At 47.1% G+C, this 25,906-nt stretch overlaps 1 protein-coding gene across 2 annotated transcripts in view; it reads right to left on the bottom strand.

Annotated features, from left to right (window-relative positions):
- Rcan1 (regulator of calcineurin 1) overlaps positions 1 to 25,906 on the bottom strand; it is a 90,676-nt gene that overhangs the window by 6,944 nt on the left and 57,826 nt on the right. Inside the window, exon 1 of one of the 2 annotated variants that reach the window (XM_008835928.3) lies at positions 2,203 to 2,382. The exons of the other annotated variant lie outside the window; for it this stretch is intronic. Within the exon in view, the coding sequence (XP_008834150.1) occupies positions 2,203 to 2,289 (87 nt within the window). The 5' untranslated portion in view covers positions 2,290 to 2,382. Of the gene's footprint in view, positions 1 to 2,202; positions 2,383 to 25,906 lie in introns of those variants that run through there. 2 annotated transcript variants of the gene reach the window in all.

Genomic DNA, 25,906 nt, shown 5'->3' with positions numbered 1-25,906 from the left:
ACTCATCACCCTGGGCCTGCTACTCCTATGACCTTCTGTAGTCTGGCCAACTCCATTCTGCTGCTTAGCACAGGGTGGACATCGTGTTCCTCAAATATTTTTTTAAGGGCCCAAAGCCTTGAAGCAAATTAGAAAAAAAAAAAAAAAAAGAACCTCTTTTCAAATGGACGAACAATGAACTAAAAGAAAGTCTTGTTTCTTAAAGGAAGTAGTTTTATGAAATTCCCACTCTAGTACAGTTTTTATCTCCATCTGTTACTTTTTAACTCTCTAAAGGAATGCTGGTTTAAAATGTAATGTGGTGTAAATGACCCACTTCTGCAGGTGCCTTGCTCTGGTGTTTTAGGAGCCTATGGGAATCATGAAACACCACCTCAAGCACTGAGGATGAAAAGCCCAAATTCTGGGATTACAAACTTGGCTTCGGGCAAAAGCTCATCAGCCTGCTGGGAAAGACCCAGGAGCCCCACCCTCCCCCCTCCCTGCTGGGGCTTTGTGGGAAGGGAGGCCCCTGCACCTCCTCAGGACTTCAGGAAGGTCTCAGGGGCTTTCAAATATCAGGAGATTTTTGAAGGAGGTTTCACACTTCACAACTCCAGGCTAAACACTCAGGACGGGCTGTGGGGGCTCAGGAAGGTAGGGGTGGTGAGAAGGCTGGCAGAGAGCCTGGGTCCTGGGCGGTGTTCCCCCCTCTCTGCACAGGAGGGCAGCTGAGGCAGAGAGGAAGCACTGTTCACTGTTGGCACTGTTAGTATCCTGGAGATGCTAAGGAAATATAATGGGGAGCAGAGAATTCTGGGAAAGAGCCATCTTGGGAATATTTACTGCTGGAAGGCTGGGAAAGCTTAGTAGCTCTGTGCCTCCTCCAGGTGGGGTGTGGAAAGGATCCAGCATCTTCTCTATGAGGCAGGTGGCTGGAGAGCAGGAATGTCTCCCTGCCTTGCTCTCTGTACATTCCCTGCCTTTTCTTCAGTTTATGAGCATTCTTGTGACTTTCCCACGAGCTCTGCAGAGAGGCACAAATGGAGGATGGCAGAACTGATGTCTGACCTCAGATTTGACCAGTCCAGGTACTATTTCCCCCTATCTCTCTGAGGCATGGGCCAGTTTCTGAGATAAGGATGTCTTGGTAAAGCTGGATTTTCACATGACCTCATCAGTAGGCTGTTACTGTGGAGTTCTGAAGTTCTGATTCAGAATTTGGGAGAGATGACTTTGGTGAATATTTTTAGAATACAAGTCAGGCAGGGCTCAGGAGCAGAGAGAGCACCAGGGAACGCACATTATTGCTAAATCCAGATTACTACAATAGCATGTGCTTATGAAGTGGCATTATTTGTTCTAATAAGAGATATCTAGTTATTATAATTGTTTCATAGCATCTCTACTTAATTAAGAAATAAATGAATGATTTTACTTAGGTTAATATTAAGTTTACTGACTCTGTAGTATGTTTAGGAATAGAATGCATTCAAAAACTACCGTCCCAGCCTCTCAAAAGTGTTATACACAATTAGTGAAATCTAATTTTAAAAAAGCCTCTGCATGTCCCAATATAGCTTAAATACAAAGCATGAAACACAAGCACCCCCCCCCTCAAGAGAACATACTCAATACTTGTTCATACGATTATTCCTCAAAGATCAACTCGATGACTGGTCACTGATGAAAGCCCTTACTAAAAATTTTACCAAATGAAAGAAAAGCAGTGATTAAAATAGCTAATTAATTACCTCCATGAGACTGCTATCCAAGAAACACACTTACCCCACACGGAGCTACCCAGTCTTAACTATCTGCTATACTTGCTTTTTCTTCTAGCCAGAAGACTCTGGAAGCTAGAGCAAACCCCTGCCATGACCACAAACACACAATGCATTTATGGCATTTATTTCCCCAGAGGAAGTCAAATGATTCCAGCTGAAAAACGAGCAGCAGCTCCCTCCAGACAGCACAGAAGGCAGACACACAGTGCCCACAGTCGGTGGGCCACAGGAACCTGGAAGCTTTCAAAGACTGAGCCAGGGGTTCCAAAACCCCTTCTCAGCTAACTCTTTAGTCAACAGCTTCTGATTTTCAAGGCTCTCAATAACTTTGGGTTTCCTTGAAAACCCCACAAGAGAGTCACCTACCCCTGAGCATTCCAATTAGTGCCAGGCTTTGAAACATTCCTCAGAAATCATCGTTTGTTAAAAGCCTTACCCTGGTTTCACTTTCGTTGAAGATATCACCATTTGCCACACAGGCAATCAGGGAGCTAAAATTGTAGTTAAAGTTCCTAAAATGCATTCTGCTTTCTCACAGGGCGGGCGCTAGCAACCCAGGCGGTCAAGCTCCAAGCCAGGGAGTTTCTGCGCAGGAGAGAGACCACAGGTCTTTCGTCCAGCCCGGGCTTATAAAGCTCGGAGGGCCGGCCCCCTGGGGAAAAAAAGGCAAGGCTTCCAGAGCATCCTGTTTGGACAGCAAATTCCTGAGTCAAGGCTTGCGTGCTTGCAGGCGGACAGGGACAAAGTGTAAGTTTCTACTGGAAAGAGGTGACGTCAACACCTTAGTCATTTTCTCTATGCTAATTGCCTCTGCTCGGGTGGAAAAGGCAGCTAGGTTCGCAGTGCAGCTGCCTTAACCCGCCCCTCTTGCGGCATAGTTTCCACTGGTAGTAATTCCATTCAGCCACTCAGACAACATGCTTCTGGGCTGAATGGGTCGGCCCGCTTAAGATGGAAAATGTTACAGAAGAGGGGACGAAAGGCTACAGCAGTAAACAGCAATTAGCCTCCAGGGAAGTCTCAAGGCTTTGAGAGACCTGGAAACGCAAGTCTTGGGAGTTGCTTAGCTCTGTTCTTTCCTGAAAACCTCAACGGATGTTTCATCCTGGGCATTAGAGAAGACATTTGGAAATCTGTCTTGGTCAGTGAACTCCGTTTTTAAAGGAAAAAAGTAGGGTTCATTTTGAAATGTAATGGTTTTTCTTTTCTCCTCAATTGAACTTATTGGATAAGTGCCCTAATTCCCACTTGTGCTCCACAGTAGGGTGGTGGGAAGGATGCCTACAGCAATCCCAGGCTTTTCATTTGAAAACTTTATTACTGCAGCTGGAGGGCCAGGTATAGGTAATACTTGGACCGGTTCCTAAAGGCTCACTGAATTCAAGCAGGGGTGCAATTTGTCAGCCGGCTGGGGATGTCGGTCAGTGGTACAGTGTCTGCCCTGGGTCTGATCCCCAAGGCACACAAACAAAGACAAAACACACTGCAGAGAATCTGACCTCTGACATTGAGGGAGAAGTCTGGCTTCATGACTCACAGGCTTTTTTTTTTTTTTAATCAGAAAAGGAAGAAATGGAAAGAATTCAGGCTAAACCCAACAAGGTTGCTGGTCCTGCCAACTCCAATGTACCCAGAGGGTCTCAACTCCTAAGTACCACCCAGATTTCTCTGCAGGCTGGGTCTGCAGTCCTTCCCACTCTCCCCAATCACCTGAAGGCTTTCAAAGGATCTAGGCTTTCTTTAGGTGAGGCGCACAGAGCCAGCCCTTAAGCTCCCAGAGCTCAGCAGAACTCTCCCACGGCTACAGTGAAAAACCTCACTTCAAAGCATTATTAAAATCAGACAATAATTATGAAGAATCTGTGCAGCGGGAACAAACAGCGCCTTTATCCCTCCACAAGAAAAGGCGAACCACGTCTTCTCGGATGAGGGAGTGTTGCTTAATTTCGATGCACTGTGCCTCGCTGCCAACTGTGGGGTTACGTAAGAAACCAGTTATGGTATTTGCTCTGCCAAACTACCCAGGGCTGCCAGCCCCAAAAGATCTAAATTCATCTATTCCAAAAGGTTTGGAACATTGAACTGTAGGTGTGCGTCAAACACCCTGAGCAAGCGGTGGCACGGGGTAGAGCTGGGTGGTAGAGCCACGTGCTGGGGTGCTGTGCTTGCACGCAGTCTGCAGGCCCAGGAGACAGCGGGTGGAGAGGGTGGGATGGGCAAAGGAGTGGAGGAGGGCGGAGGACAGGGCATTGACCCCACTCTTCCACAGAGCCTCGGAGAAGTCTGTCCCCTCTGTCTTCTGGTGCCTACCTTGGCAAAAAAAAAGGGTTAAAGGGGATCAGATGAGGAAAAGGAGCCTGGTTTCATGGTTATCTGGTGTGTGTATGTGTGTGTGTGTGTACGTACACATGCATATGGGTGCTGTTTCTCAGGTGCATAAGAGATACGGTCTCTTAGTGGCCTGGAGCTTGCCAAGTAGGATCAACGCTTGCCTCCACCTCCCATGCTGGGATTACGAGCACTGCCACCACCCCCAGCTTCTTTAGCTGGGCTTTGAGCATCACACTCGAGTCCTCATGCTTGCAAGGCAAGTACTTTACTGACTGAGCTATCTCTCCAACCTCTCATCTCTTCCTTTTGTAAATCATGACACAAAGCTCCAGGTCAGTTTTGTGGGCAGAGGTGGACCATTCCCGTCCATCTGAGGTAACAGTGCTGGTCCCCTGAAATGTACAATTTTGATTTCATTATGTGAATTAGGATGGGGGTGAGGGGGTGAGAGGGTCTGTGAGATATGAGAGTATCATTCAACTGTCTTTGCTCACAGAGGTGACACACCTTCTATCAGGCTGTCCTGGAAGCCAAGAAATGTGCCATTCTGTTCCTGCATTTGAACGCTTTGGCTCCATCTAAATTAGATTAAGTGGATGTAAGACTTTCAGTTCTTGATCACGAGTAGGTGCTGCTTCAGACGACAGCTGGAACAGGAGGCGATCTCATAATAAGATCACTGGTCACAAAATGCGCCACAGCCCTGGCCCAGGGCAGAGAGGGTACCTAGGTTCTGTTACCTGAGGGGTGTGGGGGGCCGATTGGAGAGTTCCGGGAAGCCTGGCTCCTTAGCAGCACTGGGGAAGCACATCTGGCCAAGTGGGCAGAGCACAGGGGTTCCTGGGACACTGTGTCTGTCCCTAGAGTCAACAGTGCTTCCCACTCACCTCACTCCCCTGTGTCTACCCTCTCTGTCTCTTCCATGTGAGCTTAAATTGCTAAACGGCCAAGGCAAAGGAATTTACCTTGTAAACAGTGACTGTCCTCACCGAGAAGAAAGCCTGATCAAAGCGTGCATTTACAAAGTGTATCTTCCTGCTGGCCTGTTCCTTGTGGTTTGGGAGACAACTGCCTTCTTTATTTTGACACAGAGTCTCCTATATCCTGGGCTGGCCTTGAACTCACTATATAGCAAAGGACGACTTAGACTGTCTGCTCCTCCTGCCTCTACCTCCAGGAAACTGGGATTACCGGTATGTGCCACCATGCCCGGTTTATATGGTGCTGGGGACCGAAGTCAGGGCTTTGCACGCTAGGCAAGCACTCCACCACAGCTGAGCTTCATCCCAGACGGACAGCTGCAGTTTTGATTCTGGTCTGCTAGTTAAAGGTGAATGATTTGGGGTAGCAGTGCCCTCAGTAACACTCATCAGAAATCTTTAAAAGCATATGAGAAACAGGAGAACTGAAACCAGAAGCTACGAGAGCAGCAGGACCTTTGGTTGCCCCAAGTTCTACGCCGCACACTCCCTCCATCGGCCACTGGAAGCAGAAGGAACCCCTTCAGTCTGCCTTCACCCCCTCAGGCCCTGCTGGCTGAGCAGATTTTTATTACCAAGTTCCCATTTTCGAAGAAGAAGAATTGAACCTTATGAGGAACGCCAACACTCCCCTTACAGAATTTCTGAAGCACAGGCAGGAGGACCTCAGAATACCCACTGCTGACCCAGAGGAGCTGACCACGGTGCCAGGAAAGCGCCGTCCAAGAAAACTGACAAAACCAACTGGCCTGCGAGGGAAACTGAATCTGGCTTGGCTGTGCAGACGATCACAGAGCAAAGGATGGAGTGGTTTCCAAGCGAGCTTTTGTGCAGGAAAATGAAGGCCCTGCAGACTGCGGATCGAACCCAGGGCTTTGTGCACTGCATTGTGCACTTTGTCACAGCCACTGTGACTGTCTTGAAGGTTAAGGAAATTTCCATTTTATCTGACATCTTAGCCTCTGAGATGATGGAGTAAGTTTTTGTTTTGTTTGGAAGTTTTGTTATTTGGTATCTGGTAGCCCTTCCTTTGACAATGTGGGATAGTATTCAGCCCTTCAAGTGCAGAACATGGGCCTTTTTACTCATTTTTCCTGTCCAGGTCAAAAGGCTTTGTTGGCTGACTATGAGGACAGACTTCCTATCTCAACTTGTAAAACTCTATTCGTTCTTCAAAGCCCCAAACAATGGCCAGTCTTCTTAGCAACTGAACATTCTCTCCCACCCTTCACTTGGTGATCGTGGGCTCCCAAGTCTTCCTGGCATCATGGTCGTGACTTACGTGGTAATCTCACGGCTACAGTGAAAGTACTGAGGACCAGGCTGCTTAACTCACAACCCCCAGAGCTGCGTCATCTTCTCAGGGAGGTCAGTGATGGACATTGACAGCACCGCACTGGAAAGGCCCCCTGGAGGCAACCAAGAACCATAGTTCACCAGGGCATCCAAGAGCAATGGCTGCTGGTGCTGCACTGGAGGTGGCAGCTCAGGAACCGCTCAGAGGCCTCACCCTTGCTCAGTGAGTGCCGGGGACAGTCCCAGATGTCCTTCTGATGGCCTTGCTGTGTGAGGGCCGGAAGGATGTCCAGGCAGATGCACAGAGGCACTGCGGTTCTTATGAGCCTATGGCAGCCATCTCTATACAAGGGAAAACACACCAGTGTAAGGGCTGCTCACCATGTCTTTTTCAATGCCCACTTTAACGGTATCTTTTATGAGGTATCTGGGCATATATGATCTGGATAGAGTTTACAAACAACATGCTTGGCTGGCAGAGATACGCAAGCATCTTTGCCTATGAGGTTCATAAGAGAAATACTTAGAGACTGAGAGTTCTCTGGTGTGGGTACAGGGGAGACACTGAGGCAGACTGTGGGGTGCTAAGAAGTTTGTAAGAATGATGACCATATGGGCAGACAGACAGTATGGGGGTGAAGATGACTGTGACTGAGGGGAATCAGGCCCATCAGGCAAAGCAGGAGTTTCTTCTTAAAAGTGTCTCAGAGGAACCTGTAACCGGGCAGCCAGATTCTCTAGTAGGGGGAGAGTAGGAACGGGTGGGAGAGAGGGTGTAGGGGCCCTTTGATGTGTCCTGTATGTTCGGCTGGCAGCCCTGGGTCTACAAATTTGGGGAAGTGAGAAATCAGGGTACTTGCCGTCTGTCAGCTAGAGAGTCAGACGGTCTGTCAGCAGGGTGCCCACCAAGGTCTGTGAGGCCAGGGAGAGGAGAGGAGCTGCGGCATCCCAATCCCAAGGCCGAGAAGAAGGTCTTCCTCATCTCGTTTAAGCTTCTTTGTGACATACATGGGGAAGAAAGGGACAATACTCTTGTCTTGGTGTCTTTAAAGCAATCTCTATTTTGGGTCACTTCTCGAAGTAATCAGGGAATTGAGGGGGCACATTTGGTCTCAAGAATTTATTGCTCTTAGTGTTGTTTTATTTGTTTGGTAATGGAGAAAGACCACTTTTATATTGGGGGATAATACAGAAATTCTAAAACTCATTTATTTATTCGAGTGCTAAAAGTGATGGGCACAATGGTGCTGTGTTCATACAGTTAAGAGAAAATGCTAATCACAGATTTTAGTAGAATGGTGTCCATGGTCAGTTGAGCCTTATGGTATAAAAATCAGAAGAAGAGGAGGGTGGGAAGGAGGAGGAGGGTGAGGAGGAGGAGGAAGGAGAGGAGGAGGAGGAGACCCCCAGTTTCAAGTCTCAAGTGTGGAGGATGAGTGTGCACAATTTCCTCCTAAGGCCGGAGGTCACTATTCACAGCACATTCTGTCTCGCTTGTTGAATTCCTCCGGCTTGGAATCCTATTAGCTTGTTTCCTTATTACGTCGATCTTTCCTGGGTAAAGAAAAATTAACCTCCCCCTGTAACTTCTTGCAAAGTTTAAGATGAATGGCCACAGGCCAGTCAGAGCGGTCTTTAAGGACTTGGAGACCAGCACAGGAGGATGAAGGAGGCTGCATCTTCTCAGATCAGGGGCTAGAGCCACTAGTCATCACTCATATTTCGCTCTAGCTCATTCCTTTCCACTTCAGCTTTGATTCCATCCTAACTCAAAGACACACTACTGTAGACAAAAGTCTGGGGAACCTAGCACTAGCCCACCTGGCAGCCTCATCGGTCACAGTGCCTGGCTATCTGTATTCTGGTGCCAAATAGCTTTCACAGCCCTGAGCTCAATCTTTCTAACAAGTCAATCACTTCACCTCCAAGGTGTGAGCCTTCCTTTCTGGGGTGCCACCCTCCCATACCTTGTCTTTTCCAGGCTGCAAGTCCCTCCCATTCAACACATTCAGGACTGAGACAACTCAGGAGGCCACAGCTTCTTCTGGAAGCTTCCTCCAGGTAGCCTTGCACAGAGTTGGGGACAGGCAAACATGGCACTGAGACTTGGTAAGAAATTGGTAAAGTTACACTGAAGACCAAAAGGGGAGATGTTCTGGGAGGAAAGGCAAGACTGGAGAGCTACCCATCCCCCACACCAGTGAGAAAACCCAATTCTAGGGTTGGAGGTGCAGCTCGGTTGGGAGAGTGTTTACCTAGGATGCAGGAGTACTTGTTCCCCAGCACTCATAAACCAAGTGTGACATACACTGGTACTCCCAACGCTTGGGAGGTGGAGGCAAGAAGAGTAGAGGTTCAAAGTTATCCTTGGGTATGATGTAGAAAGTTTGAAGTGAAGACAGCCTGGACTGCATGAGACCCTACCTCCTTGGGTATGATGTAGAAAGTTTGAAGTGAAGACAGCCTGGACTGCATGAGAGAGAGAGAGAGAGAGAGAGAGAGAGAGAGAGAGAGAGAGAAACCCCAAAACCCCCAAACCAGAAAATCTAGTTCTGTCCACACCCAGGTTCAGAACACAGGAGGCAGCTCAGAAGTAGGATTTTCTTTTGATCTGTTGCCAAGCACTGGACTAAGTGTGCCACATGGCCTCACCTACTGTTTCCATTACTGTCCACACCGTGTTTCCATGTCTGGACTTGGAAACAGCCACAAAGCACTTCTCCACCCAGAGCACTTCTCCACCCAGAGCACTTCTCCACACAAAGCGCTTCTCCACACAGAGCGCTTCTCCACACAGAGCGCTTCTCCACACAGGGCACTTCTTCCACCAACATTGCATTCGTTGACTTTTGCAGGTCTGATAAGTCACCTTTGGCACCTGTCACCTTTGTGAGGGTGATACAATGACTGAAAACACACTTGGTAAACAGTAAACTGTAGCCTACGATAAAGAACGTCCCATCACAGCTTGGCTATTCATAGGGACAATCTAGGGGTTCATAGTCAAGTACCAAAGATTTGGGTTTGTCTCTGTGCCAGAGTGTTGGAGAACCAAGAGCTGTCCTCTTTACAACAGGACTATGATGACCTGGTTAGTTCCCCCTTGGGAACTAGCCCTCAAACATGAAGAAAAAGAATTGTCAATGTTTACAAATTGGGAGCTTTCACACAGAAATGGAATTTCTAAGGTTTTTTTGGGGGGTGGGGTGAGAAGAACATGGCCACGTGGCTTTGAGCCCTGCGTGGTTTGGGCTAAGCAGATGATCTTGTAAGACACTGATGTTTTCCAGTCCTAGTGTTTTTGTGTCCCCATCACTCATGTCTCATACTAGGCCATCTACTGATCGACCCCAAAGGCATGTGCCATTTCAGCATCTGGTTTAACTCAGAAATTCATTAAAATTATATCAGTCACCAGCTAGAGCCAGGCACTGGGTGGGGTGCTGGGAGCACAGGCAGGACAGTCTTCACAACCTAAGGCTCACTGTTCTATCTAGAGAGAACAGCAATTATTATTATTATTATTATTTATATTTTATTATTTTTATGTATATGCGTGTATTGCCAGTACGTAGGGTAAGTGCACCTGTGTCGTGCAATGCCCGTGGAGGACAGAGAGGCTGTTGGATTCCCTGGAACTAGAGTTACTGACAGCTATTAGCTGCCATATGGGTGCTGGGATTCAAACCCAGGTCTTCTGCAAGAACAACCAGTGTTCTTAACCACTGAGCCATCTCTCCAGCCCCTATTATTATTATTTTTGAGACACGGCCTCCCTGTAGCCCCAGCTGGTCTGGAGCTCACTATGTAGACCAGGTTGACCTTGACCTCATAGAGATCCGAGATCCGCCTGCCTCTGCCTGGGATTAAAGGCATGTGCCACCATGCCTGATGCTCCCCCAGCAATTCTTTAGATATATTTATTTACTCGTGGCCATTCACATGCATGACACATTCCCCTCCATGACTTGCTGGGCACTTAGAAGAATGTTCTCTCCTATTCCTGAAATTACACTGTAAATTCCAGGGAATTGTGAGACAGACGTGGTCACAGGGATGACCTTGACTCTGCTGAAAAGTGTGGTATAAAAACCACACTTGGTTTCAATAGCAATTGTTAGAAAGAAATGATTGGATCATCTTATGATTTGAAGGTGAGCTCTCACAGGCTCATGTGTTTGACTAGCTGGTGTCACTGTTTCCGGAGGCTGTAGACCATTAGGAGATTGGAAGCACGGGCTGTTAGGGTGGGCCTTTGAGGGTTACAGCCCTCCTCTGGTTTCAGTCTAGCTCTCTGCTTCCGAATTCACCAAGATGTGAGCAAGTCACTGACTGTATCACAAACTCCTGTTGACAAAGACCAAGCCAAACCCCAGGCCCCTAACAAAACACACTTCCCCTGACATGACAGACTGTAATCTCTAAACCGTGGGTCCCAACAAACCTCCCCTCCCTCATGTTGTTTCTGTCAGGTATTTTGTCACAGCACTGAGCAAACGAACTAAGCCTGGGTCATAGCGGGAGGCAGATGGTGGCTGAGAACCAGAACCCTAACACACAGATCTTGAAAGCATTAGCTGATGATCAATGGAAGCAGAAAGGTCTTGTTAAGGTGGTGGTAGAAGACAGCAAAAGGCTGAAGCTAGTTCCAGGGTCAGAATTTCAACTTAAAAAAAGACCAGCTTAGAAAGACAGCAGTTAAACTGCTCTTGTAAAAATGTAAGGTACAATTCGACCAATCATCTTATGTTGAAAGTAACTTTAGTTAAGATAGTTGGACATGGTTTTATCTTTTAAAGAAATGCTCCTTAGACTGATCCACTTGGGTTCTTTCATTCTGAGAAAAGGTCATGGAGGCTATATGGCCCCCAGTGGAAGAGAAATCAACTTTTGTCAGTCAACCAATCAGCCAGCCAACCAGCCACCCAGTAGTCTGGCTGCCTGATTCTGAAACAGGGGTTCTGGTGTAGGGGTGGTTATGGGAAGAGGGGAGGAGGAGAAAGCACAGCTGGGCAGAAAGGGATGGAGCTTCACTGTGGTCCTGGTCCCCACAGATGTCTTTGCTGATCCTGTGGGAAGTCCTTGGACTCTGGGTGCAGTGGCTCCCTTCAGTTGAAGTGATCTCCAAAGAGGGCAACAGCAGAGGTCAGTCATGGAAGAGAGCTTCCTTCCTGAAGAGAACAGGATCTATCGTAGTGTCCCTGGCACCAACCAAACAACCAAGCAAGAAAGGAGTTCAAGAATTGGATGGCTTCAACGTTAATCATCTGAAATTTTTGACAAATAGAACGCCGTTTAAAGCATAAGAAGGTTGCTGGTTCCTCTGAATCATTAGCTCATCTATCTAGGTAAAGAACACCAAAAAGAAAAATGGGTAAAATAAGTTGCAACTTGGGGTATAAACTATCCACTAAAACCCCAATACTGACTCAATGACTCACTTATAGGAACTTAGTTTAGGAAAATTCTCATGGCAATGGGCTAAGATTTGGATGCTAATGTGTCCCTGCCTGCCTGCTTATACAAATGAAATCTCCCACTAGTAACCAAACAGTAAACACACTAAATCCATGGAACAGACAACAGAGCCACCAGGGAAGGGGGGGGGGGTGTTTAATGACATAAAAAGAGGCTCCACATGTGCTATCAAATATTATTGTTAATAATCTTATTGATATTTATTACTGTAACTCACTTTGGTGAAGACAACACAGTAAATAGAAAAGGTAAAGAGGACGGCTGTCTTCCTCTTAGCTTACTTACTGGATTTACTAAAATTTCCACAATGCATATTGATTACTATTCTAATAACAAAAATGCTTTTCTTTTTCCCTCCCCCCACAAGATGCTTTATTTCAGAGGTCAAGGGCTAGCCTCATTAATAGATACACTACATAAAGTTGAAGGTTCACTAGAATACTGGTTTGGTATTCAGGCCATTAGTTTGTATTGTATTATTCAAAATTTCCTATACCTGCTGTGTGTGTGTATGTGCATGTGTGTCTTGGTGTTGGTATGTGTGTTTTGGTGCTTGTGTCTGTCTGTGCCCATAGATGCATACACATGTATGTACCCATGGGTGAATACCCACGTGTGTGTGTGTGTGTGTGTGTGTGTGTGTGTGTGCGCATGTGTGCAAGTGTTAGTTCCTCAGGTCCTGTCTACCTTGTTTTCAGGAGACAGAGTCTCTCCCTGGCCTGGAATTCACTAAGTAGGTTTGGCTGGCTGGCTAGAGAGCCACAGGGATCTAGTCTCAGCCTCCTCACTGCTGGATTACGAATGCATAGCACTGTGTCCAGCTCTCTGATGTGGGTTCTGGGGATGAACTCAGGTCCTCAGGCTTACAAGGTAAGTATTTACCAACTGAGCTATTAACCCAGCCCAAGCCTGGTGTTTCAAATATATTAATATTAGTATTGCCAGGTACTGGTTTAAAAATCCCATTTTTAAAACCCAAATGCCTTTAAAAATTGGAATTTTTTCAGGCACAATTTACTTATTTTTTAATAACCTCTCCTGCCAACCATCCTTAGTGAAATACCCAATTAATGAGCTGTCCTGGCTGAACCATTCACAATAGAACTGGGGCTGTTCATGTGCCAGGGCATAGTTATTTGACTTTGTCTTCCAATGTGCCCCAGGTAGCTGGGCAGAGGTCTGCACAGGTGTGCGTCAATTTCAGAGCCCAGAACATTCTGCAGACTCCAATGTGGGGCCTGTAGGTCTTCGGAAGGTCGACCTGTGGGCATTACACACGAGCCACTTCCCAGCTGCTTCCACTCTTCTCCATGCTCGGGAATCACACCTGGCCTTCTCTTTTCTCTCTGAAAGCCCCTTCCTTGGAATCACCCCTCTAACAAGTCTGGAATGTTACCCAATAAACTTTCCCCCATTACAGTGCTAATGATGACAGCTGTTTAATGTACAAGGCCTTCTAAGAGAATCTGTATTTAATCAGCAAATTCTGGAGATCAAAGTCTTAACGCCAAAGGAATGTATTGCTAAAGGGAAAATTCCAGGCTGGAAGCTGGTGATGGGAAAATTCCCAGGACAGGTGGGCCCTTTTCAAATACCTACATTGATCAGACTTCCACATCTCAAAGAAAATCACATATTTGTCCATCCAGCCATAATTTATTAAGGACCTGCGATGTCAACTTGAACCATGTGTCCTAATTTGCTTTTCTGTTGCTGTGTTAAATACCATAACCAAAAGTAACTTGTGGAGGAAAGGGTTTATTCCAATTTACACTTCCAGTCAGAGTCATAACTGAGGAAAGTCAGGGGAGGAGCGCTGCTCCATGGCTCTCCTAAGGTTCATGCTCACTGGCTTTCTTGTACAGCCCACGCTCACTGGCTTAGGGATAGAGCTACCCATTGTTGGCTGGGCCCTCCCACATCAGTCATCAATTACGACAATCTCTCACAGGGAAACTCTTCAACTGAGGTTCTCTCTTCCCATGTGAGTCTAGATTGTGCCAAGTTGACAGTAAATACAATTAAAAAAAATCGTCAAATTATGGAAACCTCTGTGAATGAGAGAGTTGAGACTAGAGTTAGATTTAAAAATGGGTAGGAAGGGGCTGGAGAGAAAGCTCACCAGTTAAGAGCACTGGCACCCACACGGCAGCTAATAACCATCTGTAACTCCAGTTCCAGGGGATCCAACGCCCTCTTCTGACCTCCTTGGGCACTGCATGACACGGGTGCACTTATGTACATGCAGGCAACACACTCATACACATAAAAATAATAAATATATTTTAAAAATAAGAAAAAAGAAAGGGCATATCCACTTTATTTGTGGTGAACACATTCCTGTGAGCTGCTGCATTCTTGTATGACACTGGCTAAATGCTAATATCCATAACTTATGTCTTGGGTATCTGAAGACGTCCTACCTATACGTACTTTATTTTCAAAATTAAAACAACCCCTACAATACACATGGCTACATTTAAAAATATTTGGTGAGAACAGTAACATAAATAAGTATGTAGACAAAACTCTTCTGTTAGGCCGTATGCACAAATCTGGGTTTGGAGGATAGTGTATGCAAGATGCCTGGTGGGAAGGATGCCACATGTGGTGGGGGAGGGGCGCAAGGCTGCATGTAATAAAGATAATCCTAGAAAATGCAATATTCCAGAGATCGTGGCAACGCCATCCCTCACCCATATGCTCTCTTGTAGACTTTTACCATTTCCTCTTGGAGAGGTGGAGCCCCTGGCCTTGGAGGGTCAGTGTGACTGCTTCAGTGGACACTGTATGGTGAAAAGACCTCGGTGGTTTCTGAACTTATAGAACACACACACATTGACCTTGCTGTTTCAGGATGCTTCCTCTAAGAACACCTGCTGTCAGAGAGCCCAAGCAGTCCATGAAGAGACATAAGTGAGGAGAAATTGAGGCCCCAGGCCCAAAGCCCTGGCTTGGTTCCCAACTGACTGCTAATCAGTCAGTTGTGCATGATACCTGGCAGCTGTGCGTGACACCTGGAGCGGAGGCTCTAGACTGGAGCCAGGCAGACCCAGCAGACACCACAGAGAGAGCATCTCTGCAGAAATGGCAGATTCGGGAGCAACTTCCATGGCTTTTACTTTAAGCTACTGCTTCACTGGTCTGCAGCCAAAGTGGCAGGAACATTTCCCAGATGTGCACAAGTGGCAAGAGCACAATCAAACTGGAAGCAAGCAGGTGGGGATCAGCGGGTGGGGGTCAGCGGGTGAGGGTTAGTGGGTGGGGGTCAGCGGGCAGGGGTCAGGGTCAGCGGGAGGGAGTCATCGGGTGGGGGTCAGCGGGTCAGCGGGTGAGGGTCAGTGGGTGGGGGTCAGCGGGTGGGGGTCAGCGGGTGAGGGTCTGTGGGTGGAGGACTGAGGGTGAGGGTCAGCGGGCAGTCAGTGGGTGAGAGTCAGTGGGTGGGGGTCAGTGGGCAAGGGTCAGTGGGCGGAGGTCGGCGGGCGGGGGTCAGCAGATGAAGGTCAGCAATCCACTGCTCTGCCACCTGAGCGCCTACAACAGGTTTTGCTGCTGTTTGGGCTGCGAACAGCTCCCTAAGGCCTGGGTACTAGAAGCTTGGTCCCCAGGTTGGGGCTACTGGAAGGTGGTGGAAGAGGCTCTACTTCAAGAGGCTGGGTCTAGTGGGAGGGCCTAGGGTCGGGGGCTGCAGGGCTGCTCCTTCTTCCTCTTTTTTCCTATCATTTATTTTCAGAATTTTCATTGTCTATATCCATTAGCAGGGCACTGTGCTACACAGGACATCTTCATATATATATATATATACTGTATGCTGAGCATGGTCCCCAGACCCTGCTGCACTTTATCTCCCCTTCCCTAGTCCTCTTTGTCCCCTGGACAGTTTGGCTTCCTCTTTCATGTCATATGTCACATGATTTCATGCATCTATATAAAATCTAGGAATCACATTTGAAAGAAAACATGCAACATTTGGCTTAATTTGCTTAATATGATTATTTCCAGGTGCTTCCACTTTCCTGCCCATGACATGACTTCATTCTTCTTTATGGCTGATAAAAATGTCATTTCCAGGTCATTAATATTTTGCTTTCCCGTGTACTCCCACTATAATGTGCTACCTCAGCTCTGACAACCAGTCATGGACCAGAACTTCTCAAACTATAGCCAAAATAAACCCTCTCTTTTATAGAGCTAAATGACCTCAGGCATTTTGTTAGTTTCAGAAATGTGATGAACACAGGCTCATGAATGGGAGTAGAGCAGAGTATGATGCTTTTTATGGAACAGCGAGTGTTTGACCACGCATCCACAGGGTCTACAAGTCTGTGAGAGTTACACAACAGAGTGGTCACAGCATGGATGCTGAGAGACAGACAGCTGGGTGGGGCCTATGGTACATTCCTCAGCTGTGCCACAGGGCCAGGTGTTCATCTTGAGGACGGAGCACACCAGAACCCACCTCCTGCAGCGGCTGTGCCACCAAGTGGCTTCCTGTCTACACAGGACTCCTAAGGAGTCCTACAAATGTGGTGGCTGTTATGATCCACATAAATGTGGCTTCAGATTGAAAAGCAGCTGACTAATCCCCCCCCCCCCATCCACTCCCTGCAACCTGGGAACACGCTACTATACACAGCAAGAGGAACTATGCAGGGGTGATTACGCTGAGGACTTTGAGGTTGGGAGAGGATGGCTTACCAGTGTTAGCCTGATATAGTGTCTTATGGGAGGGAGACAGGAGGGTCAGAGCAGGAAACTGGGTGACAGAGGCAGAGGGTGCAGTGAGGTGGGGACATGAGCCAAGGAATGCGGTAGCCTCTGGAACCTGGGGAAAGGCCAGAAAAGGGGCTCCTGGTCACCATGCTTGCCCAGGATGGTCACAATGGGATTCACAGGCAGAATAAGCACAACTGGCTTGTTACCCATTCTGACTGGTGAGTGCCCATGAGGTGCTAGTTGCTATGTAGTTCAAATATTACCTCCAGATGAAGTACTGAACTGCCATCTCATCTATAAAGCAGGAGCAATCTCAAAGCTCCTGTGGCTCCAGTAGAGGCAGGTACTTCTTAGACAGTGGCTGCTAGGACACTGGCACAGCCATCACCATGGCCTTGTGGGAAATACAAATCCCCGCCCCATCTGTTTCAGTAGGCAGGCCCTGAATATGGCCCCCAAGACTTTACTCCTGGAGACCAAGCCCTGCACTGTCCTGGGACTCTCACTACAATGGCAGTTGTACAGTTAGATTAAGTTATACAGGGAGGCTGCAGGGGGAGCCCTTTGAAGGGACCTGGCTCTTTCTGAACTCAGACTTGGTATGAGACCTTCTAGCAGGGCATCATGGCATGGGCCCATAATCCCAGCTACTCAGGAGGCTGAGGCAGGGGGATTCCAAATTTGAAGCTAGCTTGGGCTACAGAGTGAGCTCAAGGTCAGCCTGGGTAACTTAGTGAGACCCTGTCTGAAAAGCAAGCAAGCATATGACATGAGACATTCTCTGTTGTTGGCTTTGAAGATGGAGGGGCTGGGGGTCTAGGAAGGCAAATGCTCCCAGAAGTAGGGGCAGTGACCCTGCCCTAGCAAGGAGAGTGGGATCTCATGGTGCTAGAAGCAGTCTCCTCCACAGCCTCCTGATGGAAATGAGCCCAGCCAAGAGCCTGCTTCCAGTCTTGAAGAACCAGAGAATCCAGTCAGCAGGCCTGGACTTCCAACCTCCGGAATGTCAGACATTGTGTTGGTGCAAGCCGCTCAGCTGCTGTAATTTGTTGCATAGTAACAAGAAACAGACATATCTAGTATTGATTCAGAAACTGTTCTAACAAGAGTTAAAGAGTCACCTTCCTGGTGACTACGGCAGTGTTGGTAAAGAGTCTACCTGGCACAGTGTTTGGGGGCCAGGACTTGTCTTCTAGTGTATATACTTAGATTGACTACTGGGCACCCTGAAAACATCCGACTAGCTCCTCTGGACTTTCCCAAAACTGGTGTGAGGAATGGCAAGACTGCCTGGGGATGTACTTTCGAGAGAAAAGCCAGCCTCTGGACTGTGAGCTAGCTCCAGCTCCTCTCGGCTCAGGTTCCATTTCACGTGTGTCCAGCACCAGCCACACTCTCCTGGTTCACTGATGCCCCCAGAGCTATCCTCATGTCTTGTTCCTTGAACCTGAGCTGTGTTCTCTGGGAGCATTTCTCCCATCTTCTCCCGGCTCACTCCTATTTTAATAGAAATATAAATCTCTACTCTACTTGGACAGCTTGCCCTGGATGCCCTGAGAGGTGGGCCCTCTGTTGGCACTCATTTCTTTCCTGACACAGAAGATAATGGTAATGGGTCCAGGTTTATCCTTTTAACAACCAGGCTGCAGAGACTGAAAGGCTGAAGAATGGCCACCGTGAAGAATGGCCACCGTGTTTGACACCTAGTGCAGTTCTCAGCACCGGGGAGACAGCTCAGCGATTGTGCTGACAGGAGGTTTGGGTGAATTAATGGTTCAACTATCTATAAACCTCAAAATATCTAACTTAAAGAGGAAGAAGTGAGAGGTTAAAAAACAATTGGTGCCATACCATCAAAATTACTTAAAAATGGTTGAGAAAAAATTTTGTCTCACATGCCTTTCACTGAAAATTTAAAATTAAAAGGAAAACAAACAAACAAAAACAAAAACAACAACAAAAAACCGCAAACTCAAAACCCAGAGTGTTTTAAAATGACTGGGAAATTCTGATTTCTGGGTGTAGGTCTCTGAAGTTCCTTTTCTTAGTGTTTTCCAAGCCTCTTCCTTGTGGGAGGGGCCTGTCGATGATCCTTGAGGTGTGAGTGAAACCCAGGTTCTCAGGAGGGACCCACTAGTGAACAGAGGGCAGTCTATTAGGTCTTCAGGAATGGCAAGCTGTGAGGGCTTGGGAAGAGGGGAAGAGGCCCCGGTGGGCAGAGGAAGGAGGGCCTAGCTGGCCCACAGGGAAACTGCTTCAAGGTATGTTCCTGAAGGTCAGGGAGTAGCTGAGTGGAGACTTCTGTTATGTGACATCTCAGCAACTGCTAACAGCACCCTCCCCACATGCATCAGCTTGGAGGGCTCCTGGGGGCCACCTCTCCTGAGCCACTGAAGTTGGGGTGCAGGCTGGACAGGCCTTCTACAGCTTAGCACCCCACATGCTTCTCAGAGGGATGCGCTCCCTCAGAGAAACTAAACCAAGAGGCAAAATCAAGGCCAAGTCACATTAACAGGCTCAACCCTGCCCTTCTCCCTCCCAGTTTCAGGGTCACCTCAAGTTTGTTTCTTGCCCTAGAGGGGAGATCACAGCAGAATACAATGGAGAGTTTTGGCTGGTGGTGCAGGTTGTCCACACTCTCAAGGCTCAGCTGATCCAAACAGCAGCTCCAGGTGGCTAATAAAAGATTCTGCTGGAGATAGGCGCTTTGGTCCCCAAGGAAAACCAACATCGGCCTACTAAGGTCATTCAGTTTTGAGGAAGTGCACTGCAGGCTCTGTAGTGTGGGTGAAAGGCAGACACCAAGACACCCACCCGCACAGCACAGCGACCAGTATGTGCGTGGGAAGGAGGAAGCTGGGCACACATGAGGGTCCCGAGTCTTGATGTTCTGATAGCCCTGATTTTCCTCAGCATTTCTCAACTAAAGGCACTTTGGATGAAACAATCGCTCCTTGTGTGGCCCTGTCACTTGCCTTCTAGACGTTTCTTTCTACATTCTCATCATTTCCCTTGGCAGTCCTCCTCCCCCACCCCCACCCCCCAACACTAGCCACTCTCTGTTTGTTACACTGCTAGTCCCCCAGAGATTGCCAAACATCCCTGGGAGGGAACCTAGAGAATAATAACCCGGGGATCTAAAATTAAGCAGGTTGTCCTAACATCCTAAGAATAGCCCCAGCACACCAAATGCACTCATTTAATTTCTTATTCAACAGGAAAGAATGACCTCTTTTAACATAGAACTCCTCTGAAATGTGCCACTTCAAACAGGTTCTCAGCATAGCCCTATACTGTCCACAGCTCAAAACCTGGGTTGAAACACCCACGCAGAAATGCTGAAAGGCTTCAGTTAATTGTAAGTAAAAAGAAATTCCCCTGGCAGACAAAATGCTCTTTGACCATCTGAAGGGTGCTAAAAGGAGGGAATTTACTGAACGAAATAAAAGAGATTAAAAACAAACACTTCAGCGACACAGAAATGGATTCAAAGGCTTGGGAAGTAGCTCAGTTAGTACAGTGATGTCCCAGAATGAAGGAAGCTTTGGGTTCAATCCCTAGTATCATAGAGAGTACATAGAGTGTAGTCTTCAGGAGGTGGAAGCAGGAAGATTGTAAGTTCAAGTCTATTCTCAGCTACAAAGACAATTCAAGAGTAGCCTGGGATACATGAGACCCTGTTACAAAACACTCAAGATCATACCAGGCCCCCACTTTACAATAACCCACCCCCTGCACACTCCACATACATTTCTTGTTTACAAACCAAGAACTTGTTACACCCTGCTCTAAGAGGAAACACCATTACAATGATGACCTGATAGTCTGACTTCTCGGTTTCTCCCTTAGCATTTTCTTTGTTTCAGACTAAGTAGACAGACTGAAAATTTAAGTACTGGTATAATTAAATTACTTGAAGAATCCTAACAATTACTAGACTGTGGTGTGGTGTACATGTATATAGCGTCTATTCTAGAATCCAATGCAAAGATCATTAATGTAAACAGGAAAGAAAAGTCACTGCCCCCAAAAGCAAACTGTCTGTCATGATAGTTAAGTGCTGCATCCTCTAGTACTATTGCACACATCCCTGTAAATTAGCAACTCAGAAAGTAGAAGCCGAAGCCACACCAACAGCCATAGGACCAGGAACTCCAGACAGGAGGAAGCAGGTTTAGAATAGCAATGGGTTTTTCCCTCAGCTGTGTGTCTTACAAGAAATGTCCAATTCCATTTCAGAAGTGGAAAAGGGCATGTTTTTCCCACCCAGAAGGGAAACAGGAAAGGTCTACAGAGCTTGACCTATTACCATGTCCTATCTGGAAAATAAAAATAACAAGTAGAGACAATGACTAGTCATGAAGGCATGACTTAGGAAAAATGACTGGGCCACAGGGCATACCTGTACAAAGGAACGGCCTTGAATACTACTCTGGGGCTTATATTTGGAAAAGATTCACACAGTGAACAAGGAAGTGATTTTGGCAGATTTGGGGGAACTTTTATTTATTTTTACTTTACGTGTATGAATGTTTTGCCTGCATATATGTATGTGTACCACATGTATACCTGCAAAGGCCAGTGTTAGATTCCTTGCACAGCTGGTTGTGAGTTGCCACGTGGGTGCTGGGAACTGAACCTGGGTCCTCTGAGAGAGCAGCCTGTACTCTTTAACTGTTGAGTCATCTCTCCAGCCACTAGTTTTTGTCTTTAAACACAAAGGGAGTGGGGAGATGGCTCAGTGGATAAAATGCTGCCTTGCAAGGGTGAGGACTTGAGCTTGGACCCAGAGCCCACATAAAGCCACACTAATAGTCCTAACTGTAATCCCAGTTTTCCTATGGCAAGATGGGCAGCAGAGAGAGGAGACTCCTTGGAAGCTGGTGGGCCAGCTGGCCTGGTATACACTGCTGCAAACAGTCTCCAACAAGGCGCTAGGCAAGGCCTGACTCTAGAGGTGGTTTTCTGACTCCCACACGTGTGCCATGGTATGTGCATACCTGCAGTCACCACATACATACACACACACACACACACACACACACACACACACACACACACACATACCACCACCACCAACATACACACACACACACACACACACACACACACACACACACACACACATACCACCACCACCACCACCACCACCACAAAAAGCCACAAGGTGCCATGAGGCCACAGCTACAGAACCAGAAGCACACAGCTGAGGAACTGGTCAGGGGCCCTCACCACACAGGTGGCAGGAGCCCAGGCCCACGCCGGAGAGAACAGGGCTGACAAGAAGAGCATCTTCCCTCTGGGGTGGTCAGGTCCTCTTGGATCTGCCGCTCTCTATAGCAGATTCCCCTCTTCTCTCTACCGTCTTACCTGTTCCCTAAGAATATACCCGAGGAGATATGGGGAGAAAACTGCTCTGACAGAAAGCCAAAGCTACTGGAGAAGGTGGGCAAGTGAGACACATTAAATAATTTCTCCACAGCCATAGACCACATTTGGTCTCCCTAAAAGTCTTCGTTGAAGCCTCGGCCTCCATCATGATGGCAGCAAAGGTGAGGCATTTGGGGAACTGGGGTTAGATAAAGTCCTGGAGGTGGGGTCCTCAGGATGAGATTAGCATCTTTTTTTAAAAAAAATATTTTACTATTTTTATTTTATGTGTATGAGTGTATTGCCTGCATGTGACTGCACCCATGTCGTGCAATGCCGCAGAGGTCAGAAGAGGGCTTCAGATTCCCTTGGAACCGGAGTTAGGATGGTTCGTAGCCGCCATGTGGGTGCTGGGAATCGAACCCAGGTCCTCTGCAAGAGTAGTCAGTGCTCTTCACTGCTGAGCCACCTCTCCAGCCCTGAGATTAGCGTCTTTATGAGACCAGAGAACTTTTTCTCTCTCTCTCTCTCTCTCTCTCTCTCTCTCTCTCTCTCTCTGCCACATGAGTGCACAGCAAGGCAGCAGCTATCTGCAACCTATGCTCCTAAGAATCCTCACCTGGAACCAACCAAGCCACCAGCTGGTCAATTCCCAGCCTTCAGAGCTGTGAGAAGTACAAGCCTGCTGTGTAAGCCATCTACTCTGTGGTAGTTTGTTATAGACAGAGCTAAGATGCCCTCAGTCACCCAGCCTTAGAACCAGGATTGTGAACAAAAGTCTATAGATTCCAAATCTGTGTTCCTGATCTACGGAGAAACAGTGACTCAAGATATTTTAATTATAGCACATGTTTTGCTTTCAAAGCTACATATGAAACTTGTTTTGCATAGCTATGTGATGGGTGAGTAGGAATTAACCTACCAATAATTAAATCAGTTCTCTTAATCAAACAACATTTCTCCTCAGTATCTTTTCAGCTGGGATTGCTGTAGAAGGGAAGGGGCTTCACAGGGAAACATGATAAAAATATGAAGGCAACTCATGATTAGGATTTAAATTCTCTGCAACATTAAGGATTCCAAAATACAAGCATTGTACTTTAAGAATAGGTTTGTTGAATCATAATGTGTGCGCTGGTATAATACTGTTAAAAATCTCTATGTACTGAGATAACATCATAACAATATATTGCTTAAGATCATTAAGTATTGTTTCTTTCTTTTGTGTGTGTGATGTGTGTGGTACATTCATGTGAATGTGCAGTTGTGCACCCAATCACACGTGTGGAGGCCCGAGGTCAATGTTGGATGTCTTCCTCTACTACTCTCTGCGTGCTCTCCTGAGACGCTTCCAGTTCCTCTGTCACTGGCCCCAACACTTAGGTTATAGGCATGTGCAGCCATGCCTGGATTTTTACATGGGTACTCTCACCCACTGGGCCATCTCCCCAGTTGGTCAGTATTGTTTTAATTGCAAAACACTATCCTTGAGTATTTTTACAACTGTCTAGATCCACTAGTAAAGCTACTTATGTTCTGTCCAAAAGTCAGCAGAACGTCTCTCTGAGCCAGCTCAACCATCTTTGTTCTTCTGAGATGTCCCTGCAAATTCAGGTAGAGGCTGGATGAGCACGAGAAGCCACAGCAAGCGGCGTACACGCTTCCTGCCTGGGCTCACTTTGCGCACTTTCTGCTTACTTCCTGTGATGATCTTGCTGTTTGTAGCTGCTGAACTGGCTTGTTGTGGTCAACCAGCAGGGAGGGAACTTGGGCTGGGGACCCACATGAGCTTCCATCCACTGGGTGCTGGGCTACGACCAAAGCCTGGTCTCTCAGGTCCTTTGTTTGCCTTCCTTGGCACTTTCCATTGTCCTGTCCTACAAAGGGCAGTCTTTGGTCCATGACTAAGGTGCTGTGCCCACACATGCTTGGCCTGGGTGCTGGCGTGTTGTGACTCATGCCCTTGGTGGCCCTCAGAGGCAAAGAGTGGAAGGAGAATCAGACAGCAAGAGCCACACTTGGGTCAGCATGAGCTCAGAAATGCGAAATCCCCCATGTAGGTACTATCTATAACTTACCCTGTGAGTCGATCGAAATACTATTTTGATTTGTTTTGTAATTGTTCATTTCCTAACCTGGTGGTTAGTTGATGGTCTAATGTGCTCTGGGGTTCGAAAACACATCTGCCCAATGATTCACTGTGGCTGCTCAAAACCAGTATTAGTGGCAAGAACCTAAGACCCCCCAAAATAACAAACCACGAAGAAAAACTTGGAAAATTGATATTCAAAGCCAGGGTGGTGTTACTGACCCTCTAGCCCAGTCAAACAGGACTGAAGGAGGCCTGCTTTATTTCCAATATGTTAAACAGACAGGGCTTACTCTACTGGTAATACCCACAGCAGCTGCCCCCCTGTCCCTGGGGGAGCCAAGGTAGAAGTCAGTGACTGCGGCTGGGAGATTCCCAGATGGCTCCAGTTCCAAGTTTTTTTGAAATACTTCAGAGTAAGGACAGGTGGGAACGTGATTTGCCAGCATTATTGATTCACTCATTCAACTTACCCATCACTACGTCTATTTGTTCCCCGAACACCAACTGTGGCCTCGGCACTGATGAGGTCAGTCTCCGCCTGGATACACACATGCCACCGTTCCTGCAGGACCACCTGAATCTGCTGTCTGAGTCACAGGTAATCCTGATGTTCCTGCTGGTGCTGGTGGATTGAAAGCGGTGCATGAAGGGGAGGTGAAGCCTATAAGAACAGAACACGCCGCATCTCCAACACTCTTTATTTTTCTTATTTTGAGATGAGGTCTTACTAAGCTGCCCAGGCTGGCCTTGAATGCATTCTGTAGCCCAGGCCAGTTTTGAATTTGTGGTCCTCCTACCTCCACCTACTGAGGAGCCAGGATTACAGGTTTTGTGCCATAGGCCCAGCTACAACCTATGCTCCTAAGTGGAAAAGGCCCACTCTACTCTCCAGGTAACATCCTGAAGTATTTCTCAAGGAGTCTTCATTCAGTAAAACCTTCCCCAATGGCTTGGAATGTCACCTGTAGAATTATACTACTGTTGTAGTTTTTGTCTGCATAGCAGAATTCCAGATCTGCATCTTCCCACTAAAATGAAGACGGAACCATTCTCAAGAAGAAAAGAACCACAGAATAACCCAAGTCTGAGAACTAGCTCTGTATTCAGTGGTTTCTGTGATCTTCATTATGGGCTGAAATACACCCTCTACTCCAAGTTCATACTTCAAAGCTCTAATACTCAGCATATCCCTGTATAACTGAACTTGAAGGGAGAACCTTTAAAGAGATTATTACAGTAAAATGAGGCAGTTGGGTTAGGGTGAGCCATAATTTGGTAAGCCTGATGTTATTAACTTGCAAAGGGACACCAGACAGAAGACCACATGAAGACACAGTAAGAAGTTGTAATCTACACACCAGGGAGAGAAGCCACAGAAAAAAACATCCCTGCCCACATCTTGATCTTGACCTAGCCTCCAGGAATGGTAGAAAAAGTTCTTGTTGTTTCACACCTAGTCTGTGGTATGTGTCTTGGCCCTCCTAATAAACTAATGCTTATCCTGAATTGACACCTTCATCCTAACATAAGGGCTCTATAGGAACATGAGTTCCCATCGATAATAATATGGTTGTCAAGGAGAAATCTCTGGAAGAAAATGATTAGACAGGAATGGCACGATGGCTCCAGTCTACCCACTCCAGAACACTAGTCACCTTCAGACAGACAGGTTTAGAGGGGTGCACAGAGCTCTATTATATAGCTGATGAAATCCAAACCCTGCTCACCAATGACAAGCTCTAATTCATTCATATATGTAAAACCACAAAACTCACTGATGTTGATAAAGGAAGACAAGTAACTCTATGGCAATGATGAAACTCCCACCACAAATGACTGCCACATTCCTAGCAATCACACAGAATCTCTCTCTCCCT

This window comes from Nannospalax galili, unplaced genomic scaffold (assembly GCF_000622305.1).
Source record: "Nannospalax galili isolate Female #2095 unplaced genomic scaffold, S.galili_v1.0 scaffold136, whole genome shotgun sequence".
In the NCBI taxonomy this organism is placed as follows: Eukaryota; Metazoa; Chordata; class Mammalia; order Rodentia; family Spalacidae; genus Nannospalax; species Nannospalax galili.
The sequence above is the reverse complement of the archived record's forward strand: the minus strand, read 5'-3'. Positions and strand labels throughout refer to the sequence as shown.